The following is an 8,752-nucleotide window of genomic DNA, read 5'->3' on the forward strand; positions in this document are numbered from 1 at the left end:
TATCTATCCAACCAAAGTGTGATGAGTACTTTATTTGGTACATCAAAGCCTGCAATTTTGCTTCAATACTAAGTAGTGGTTAGTACTACCTAAGATGAACAGTTAGGTTTGAAAGATATAAATCCAATGGTTAGTTGTTCTCACAACACTATTAACTAAATCACATTAAAGTAGTTTCATAAACCTGACCTAACCCTAATGAATCTAGGTGGTGAAGTTGCGAAATTTGTTCAATCCACTTATATACAGACATCCGGACGCAAGAATTTCTCCTAAACCATCACCAGACGCATGCACCATCAATCCACTTACATACAAACGTCTAAACCCAAGAATTTCTCCTCAATCATCACCAAATGCAAGTACCAAAACAACTAACACCCCAATCTCAAGTTTCAACCTGCCATCTCCACATTTACCCAAAAGCTTTTCACTCACCATCCAAATAACAAGTTGCTCCATTTTACAGGGCAACCCCGCCAATAAAGAACCCCCACACTTCTGCACTTCTTGATAAGTTTGCAGACAGCAACTCCCCCCCCACCCGCACCAACCCAATCAACAAATATATCCAACCTTTAGTCTCTGAATTCATGACATGTTTCTCTGCCATTGTCCTTACAGAAAAGGGGAATCTCCAGCAGAAACAACCAACCTTTCAAGCTTGTACGTCTGCAGACAACCTGCACATTTTGTGGTCCCGGTAGAGCCCCAAGAGGACTTTACATTCACCCATTTGCCAACCCCTCGCATGCCTCCCCTAGATTAGTCTATTAACAAAAAACAAGTAAAAATATGCACCACAAATGAGATGATCCTTCAGCTCTTTGGAATCTAGGGTAAGGACCACAAGTCAAACACTTCCAGCATACATGCATGCAATAATACAGGGGGAGAGCCATGAAAATAACCAAAACTTCTAGATAAATTATGATTAGATCCAAAAATAGTTGAATATGAAAATAACTAAATAAGAATACAAAACAATAAGAATATTATTAAATAAATTTGAACGTTGAGATGGTTACAAAATTTCAAGATGCTACATCGTGACTAATTTGCTTTTCATACCAAACTACAAGCTCTATTTCTAGAGAATTAAACTAAGAAACCTTAACTCGGATGACTTACGCCCAAATCCTAACCTATCAAGTAAAACCTAAATACTAATATTTTCCAACAAAAATAATCAAAACATATAGAGAAATGATTTCCGTAGACCTTTTTTCTCCCTCTCTCTACACAATCCTGTACATTTATGGCCCTTTAACTAAAGAAAAATTAAGAAACAAAAATAAACATGAATGTACGGAAATTATTAATAATAAAAAAATTGGCCTAAAAAAGTGTCTTTCCTATTTATAAACTCTGCACAAACCTGGAACTCGCAACATTCATTTTCTGAGTAGCATCGGTAATGCAACTGAAACAAGCAAGCTAATCGGTTTTTCTGACCACAAAGAACGACAGTAAAGACAACAGTGCCTGCAGCCTACTTCTAATTTAAACCTTCCATGTTTTGTACCATTTCGAATCGATTCAAATATCACCCACACGAACCAAACACAAAGTCCTCAAAACGATTTGTGAGGATCTCAGAGATTCATAAATCGTATCCGTTTATTGTATATCATGCGGTTAGTTTTCCGTCATGTACTATTTGTATTTAATTTTAAATAAAATAATTTAAAATAATTTCTGATCACACGATGTACGATAAACGGACACGATTTATGAATCTCCAGGATCCCCACAAAGAGGATCCTCATTCCTAAAGAACGCCAATATTTTAAAAGGAAACAATGAAGGCATGGCGTTTATTGGATAGCCCCACTTGAGCAAAAATTTTGAGAAGCAAAACCTTACGAGACTTAAATATTTTAACATATAACATATATATATATATATATATATATATATATATATATATGTATATGGAACTTTGTAAAACAAATTAATCATCAACAATTCAACAAGCAATCAAACTGACCGGTGACAAATTGAGTTTAAAACACCAAAAAACTTCCTTAAACTTTGAAACAAATTGTGGTGGTGTGGAGAATTTTAAAACAAAATTGAGGTATGAGATTGGGGTAGAATTGAAATATAGGATTGGGATTAAGAAATTTAGGGTTTGAGGAATTGATATATTATCTAACCTAAGGGGTCTAAAGTGGGTTGAACCTCATAATAGCCAAGTCATGATAATTTAGTTCAAATTCACCTTTGACGTGAATTAAATCTAAGAACCTAAGGCAATGAAGACAAATACTACTAGATTGTAATGCTAAGTGACAACGAAAACACTTAATATTTTATTAATAGTGTCAATATTGTATCAATTTACTATCACCACAGTGATATCAATATTATATTAATCTTACATTAGGTGACCAGGTGATCTAGCAACACTCAGTTTTTATTTTAGCGGGAAGAAATCTCGTGTTTCATTCAAATCAATTTCATTCACACTCCCTTTCTCTCCTCGTTTTTACTCTAGTTGGAGAAGTCTCGTGTTTCATTCACATCAATATCATCCACACTCCCCTTCTCTCCTTGCACGCTCCTCGTTTTTACTTTAGTTGGAGGAAGTCTTGCATTTCATTCAAATTAACATCGTTCACACCCTTTTTCTCCTCGTACTCTCCTCTACTTGTTTATGTACCTTAATTCACCATTGTACAAAACAATCTTGTAGTTAAAGTAACACGAGATTAAAATATCAGAGAGTACTAATGTAAATTAAAGTAACACAGATTAGAAGGAAATTCAATTATCCAAAGCAGGAGGTTAACAAACAGATTCACGTTCCATTCCCATAAATATCATTCAATATTCTTACATTCATAAACATTGTAACCCATATCAAACCCACAATATTTCATACAACACACAAGAAAGAAACACAGAGATACCTAAAACCACAAAGGATTTACTGCTGTTTCAGATTGAACTGACTATTACATAACATTACGACACAACAACCCATTAGATTCACGCACAAACTCCTTTTCAGGAGGTTGGAATTCCGTCCTGTTCCACAAAAAGAAATCGGTGGAATCATGCTTTGGCCTTCATACGAAAAACATTATGTTCTCCAGTTCAACGTGCAACTTGCAAAACCTTTCATCGAGAGAAGACACTGACAGCCGTGAATATGTCGAGGATGAGGAGGAGGCGGAGGATACTGACGCTGGAGACTGTCCCTCCGTACTCTCAAAGTATAATCGCCCCCTATATGCCACAAGGTCAGCATAGTAAACCGGTGGGACCAATGATACAGGTTTGGTACACCTTGCAAAAGTGAAGCACAAGTCATATATGAGCTTCTGCAATTGGTCAGAAGTAAACCGGTGCTCGTCCCAGAGAACATGGTAGTGCGTGGGTTTGCTTGTCCCAAGGGCTCCATAATGACTGCAGAGATAGAAGTCAAACTCAAACGGGTGCACGATTGTGTTGTCCACAACAGTTCCCGGTGATATATTGCCTGTAGAACCCCCATCCCTTGGATTCTCCAAAAACAGACGAGTATGGTGCCGCTTCTGGGCAACAATAAGTGTGATGGTTGGATTGTATTTTATACTTGCTAAAGCCAACTTCAGATCTAGTAACTCTTCATTGAGAACCATATCAAACTGGCCCTCACTGACTCCATCACGGAAGATAACAATTTGGTTTGGCTTGGCTTTATTCAACCGCTCGTAAGTTTGAACAAGCTCGAGACACATGTCTCCAAAATTTATTATCTTCTCCTTACGATGGTACTGGGGTCGAACTCGTGCAGCATAACGATTCGCAGCAGGCCAGTTTACAGTGGCAACAACAGCTGCAATTGATGGACTTGTTGTGTTTCGCGCAGCAGGATGATTGACATCAGCCCCCACAAACATAACATGGCCTGCACCCCCTAAGAGGGGGAGCCGATCAATTAGCTCTACATTACTGCCTCCAAGCTTGGCATTGATCTTGAGTGCAAGATTAGCAAGGTACTGGTCATTTGCTTTGTTGGCCATATTTGACAAGCAGCACTGTGTCACTATACCAATTTGAGTCTCAGCGATCCACTTCAGATACTTGTAACCAGGGTCTCTCTTTGCCATTACACAAACAAGTAGTTGCAAGTAACCTTTGCCTTCTTTTTTGGCCTTTTCATTAACCTTTTCAAGCAGCTGACGAAGCATCTGAACACTAGAGAATGGCCTCATAGAAGTGGGTTCATACAAAAGAGGCTCTTCCATTCTGATTCCCAATTTGTTGCACCGAGCAATGAGCTTTGGGATGAACTGGTTAGGGTCCAGTCCATAACGATCATGACTGCTGAAGTCTAGTACAGCCCAATGCATGATTGGTTTTCCTTCCACGACTCTCTTCCCAACCAGATTCCATTGGCATTTCTCTCTGTCAACAGTCACCTTAGTCACCACCTTGCCATCAGAAGCACCCAACTTCAACTCAGGAGGGCCTATCACACGCCCTGTTACTGGTGTCATATTCTGGTTGACTTCAAATCCAAAATTCTGAATGATACCACCACTGCCAATAACAAAAAATCAGGATCAAAGCTAATCACGGCCGAATAAAGTCACTCCAAATGGTAATAACCATCTCCATATTATAAGCATGTTCATGTATGCTTATGATTCTAATGCTTAGATTTCCCTAAAACCACTATGTTTTTCTACAACCCATTTTCATGTGTAAACCGTTATCTTAATGCCCAGTATATGCAAACGAGTCCACTATCACCAGCATGTTCGTAAATAGTGTTATAACAGAATAAGAGGTCTCACTTCTCAATTCAGAGAAAGCAACTACCTACTAACTAAAATCATATACGCTAGTTTACAATTTTCCATGCAAGCAGAATACTGAATTCAAGAAATTCAAATGAACAGTAGAAGTTCAATTTACTAGAAAAAGGAGGGACAGAAATTCACTTACCCGCAAGGTCCATCATTTGATCGTACCATGTCGTATATACGATTCTGTCTATCTCTTGGTGAAGGCAATGAGATGTTCTTCAGCATGATGGCTGCTTCTTTGCCCAAATACTCCTTTGGATACCTTTGCCCCTCAACTAAGACACAGAACTCCATTGGGGTATCATTCCTTCTACCATTTTTCCCCAAATCCAAGCAAGGAATGTTTTTGTACCGAATCTCCTCGTATTTGTCCCTGAAATAATCAAGAAGTCTAACTTTCGTAGGTGGACTCTGGCCATCCATGTCTACAGCATCAAATGTAATATCTCCTGCATTCCTATCAGTAAGCCCCTTAATGAGGTACTTCTGCTTGGTTCTGCGGTGAGTAACGTTAACTTGCAATCCCTTCAATACATCCTCAACATCTCTCCTATAACTCTGGAAATTATTTAAAGTAAATCCCCTTATTTGCTGTTGGAGAAAATCAATAACAGACATGCGCTTATGAAATGCCAAGACTGAGTAATCCAGACACAAGGTAGGACCCTGAGAAGTGAGCTTCAAGCCATGCTGAAAGCCTCTGAAGGCAGCAACACCATATCCAAGGTCATCGTTTGGATGAGATTCAGTGGGGTAAAAGTTTCGCCCAAAAGCAATCATGCGCCTAGTTGGATTCTCTTTCATCACCAAGTCCATACTCTGCAATATGTTACGAGGGATATCCAACAGCTGACCACTTAGGTACTCCTTCAACTTGCAAAGCTGCAGCTCCTTCGCAAGCTTTATAGTCAAAATGTACGAACTGAACCGCGTGCCTTCTTCCTCAGGAACTTCCACCTTAAATGATCCAGTGGGCAACGACACTGCACTGAATATGTTCTTTTCACCATCATATGCTGTACTTAACAACGGAAAATTCAAAGGATCATCCGTGGATAACTGCTTCCTGATTGCAGCAAGTTCAGACTTTGACATCTTCACCGGACGGCCATTCTTAGCAGGGTGTTCTGGCTTAACATCAACATCATAGTGCATTATAATACTCTCAGGATTGAACTTGAGATTAAAATGATTAGCGCGGAGCCTAGCAGTTCGGATAGCTATCATCCCCCCACGATCAGGCCGCTTCACTGGCACATGATTGCTCGCCTTTTCCAAAGAAGATGAAGGGGGTGTCTGTCCTGAAATTGCAATTGATTGCATTGCAGGAACAAGAGTACCTGTGAAGAAGAAAGAGCAAAAGGTATCACCAACCCCAATTATCTAAGCAAATTCAAATAACCGGACTAACTGTAGTAAACGACCCACAGAACAAAACACAGAGGTCAGTAAACCTAAAGCTGTCTAACTCCGACAAACAATTTTCTCACACAAACAAATTAATTTGTTTCCGAAAACTGGACTCCAAGTCGAATTGTATATCCAATAATTATAACAAACGTGTAACATTTCTTAGTAAATCAATCAAATGCTCGAACCAAACATACCGCAAAACCGCTTCCTGCTGGGTCAGTTGAAACCAAGAAGATCAAGCAAAAAGCACACAATTTATCATACATCATTATATGTCATAACACACATAATCCATACCTCAGAAACCCTAAACAGTAAAGCTAAATCAGATCAAAATTAGGGAAAGAATTGCAATAATTAAATCTACAAATTAAATATTTGCAATCATTTAAAAAAAAAAAGAAAAAAAAATGCTTCCAAGTCTACCGTCACAATTACTAATTACAATTGTATCTGAAAAAGGACCACAATGGAAAAAAAAAAAAAAAAAAAAAGAAAAAGAAAAAATCATACCAGGATCAGGAGAGATGTTCGGGGCCGATTCGACCGGAGATGCAGGCGGAGCAGGCGCTCTGGGCCCCCATGCTCTGGTAGAAGCGGGAGCATTCCATGGATTAGGCCTCGGTTGTTGACTCGGATTCTGATTCGGCGGTTGCTGTTGCTGTGGCTGCTGTTGCAGTGGCGGCTGTGGCTGCTGTTGCGGCGGATGATGGTGGTGGTACTGTGGCCCGCCAACATTAACACCGCCGTCATGACCGCCTCTTCCTCTCTCTCCTCCTCCTCCTCCACGTCTCCCTCCAGTTCCTCTGCCATAGCCGCCAGGATCACCTCTTCCACCACCAGCACCATCACTCCCTCTCCCTCTCCCTCTTCCCCTTCCCCTAAATCCACCGCCGCCGCCTCGTTCCATTGGAAAATCGGGAGCAAACGCACAAATCAAAGAGAGAACTCGACTCAACTTCCTATTCGCTTTCTTCTTCAAAAACCCACAAAAACCAACAAATGAGGGCCTCTGTTTGGCGGATCAGTTGGTCCCATTCATATGCCCGGGGGAGCGTACGAAATGACGGTCTTGCCCTCGCGCAATTGCTTTGCCTTAGTCGTGAAGAGGCAACCACGCAGAAGGCGCGTAGTACGCGGAGAGGTTAGAATGACGAAATTCCCCCCCCGGGAACTTTTGCTTTTTGGGTCGAATAAAATCCAGAAGCTTCGATAGAACAGAGACGGTGGGTCCCGCGTTTTGCAAAAGAGAAGGTGAGAGGGAAAGCGTGAGGAAACTGAGCGGACGGAGTATCTGATGACATGACATATTCTGCCTTTTTCTTTATCTCTCGCCATCCCTCGCACTCGCTCTTTTTGAATTTCCATCTCTTTTGTTTCTCGCTTTTTACGCAACACGAGATTCGAATTCACGTTCTTTGTATTCCTACCCTTCAATTTTTGCCCACCTTCCTTTTATTTCTTGAGACGTGTCACGTGTAAAAAAACATCTGATTTTTATTAATATTTTAGGCAATTGGCACTTATGTAGCAAACTTCTCAGTCATATGTGTGCCACGTAAATAGTTTTGACTGATACGATTTTTAACCCATTATATCGGTTTATCTCAAAAGAACTCCTAAACTTGAACGGCTTGAATTTTAGAGTAATTAGGCTCCATACTTTTAGATATTGAGAGGATCTTGAACCCATGTTGTGAATGTGCACTGTTGGGTAGTGATAAAGTTCATTTTTTAACAAAGGTGTGTACAAGAAGAATTTTCTTAAGAAAGATAAAAACTTAGTAGCTCGTAAGCAGTACACTGTTAATTACTAATTACAACTACCACAGGTGTAATGTTGGAAGTTATTAGAGCATTTGCAAGAATGCTGCGAAACAATCAAAACTCTATTTTAAATGGTTAAATTTGAAAGAAAATACATCTCTAACCGACTATATAAAACAAGCATTATAGCAAAATGAATAGTTACTCTTTAAATTTACACTATTTTTTAAGCTAAATATAAAAAATAATAAAATTCAAGGGTAGACCCTCGACCAAGGAAAAAAATGAAGAGGTAGGTTGGGTTTGAATTGTTAACAATAAAATAATTAAAGTTTGTTGATATAGAGAGTGTTGTTAAAAATAAAAAGTTAAACTGAGTAACTAAAATAGTTTTTTGACATCGGTCACTTGCTAGTTTAACAAAATTTTAAAACTTCTCTTGGAGATGCTCTTACAAATTATAGTACAGAGAAAAGGCGTAAGGTGGTGAACATTCAAAATACTAATTAAAAAAAAATGAATTTTCTTTTTATTAAAATGTGAAACTATAATAATTTAACTTCTTGACATAACATCGCATGATTAAGTTGTTATACCGCTATTTAATGTTCTCATGAATATACAAGTTTTCCTTAGTAAGGATGTCACTATTTAAGAAAAATAATTAAGGAATCTTGTTTCCAGGTTTAAAAATTCCAACGAATTATATATATTTTTTAAGGATCGATCTTTTTATTTTTTGGTTTATAAAAACTTGTAAGCCAAAACTG

General features: G+C 38.9%; 1 protein-coding gene across 1 annotated transcript; it reads right to left on the reverse strand.

The window, feature by feature from the left end:
* Positions 1-2,912: 2,912 nt before the first annotated feature.
* LOC137725541 (protein argonaute 2-like) lies at positions 2,913-7,213 on the reverse strand. The gene is made up of 3 exons (XM_068464267.1): positions 6,729-7,213; positions 4,942-6,142; positions 2,913-4,533 (listed from the first exon to the last, which is right to left on the reverse strand). The coding sequence occupies exons 1-3, from the start codon at positions 7,123-7,125 to the stop codon at positions 3,075-3,077; spliced, it is 3,057 nt and encodes a 1,018-aa protein (XP_068320368.1). The 5' UTR covers positions 7,126-7,213; the 3' UTR covers positions 2,913-3,074.
* Positions 7,214-8,752: the final 1,539 nt, after the last annotated feature.

Source organism: Pyrus communis, chromosome 2, assembly GCF_963583255.1.
Source record: "Pyrus communis chromosome 2, drPyrComm1.1, whole genome shotgun sequence".
NCBI classification, from domain to species: domain Eukaryota; kingdom Viridiplantae; phylum Streptophyta; class Magnoliopsida; order Rosales; family Rosaceae; genus Pyrus; species Pyrus communis.

Bases quoted from the DNA above. Each gene is read 5' to 3' on its own strand.
- LOC137725541 (XM_068464267.1), bottom strand. From the start codon at position 7,125: ATGGAACGAGGCGGCGGCGGTGGATTTAGGGGAAGGGGAAGAGGGAGA. The intron at 6,143-6,728 runs GTATGATTTTTT...TCTTCTTCACAG, and splicing joins GAACATCTCTCCTGATCCTG to GTACTCTTGTTCCTGCAATG. The intron at 4,534-4,941 runs GTAAGTGAATTT...TGTTATTGGCAG, and splicing joins TCAAATGATGGACCTTGCGG to TGGTGGTATCATTCAGAATT.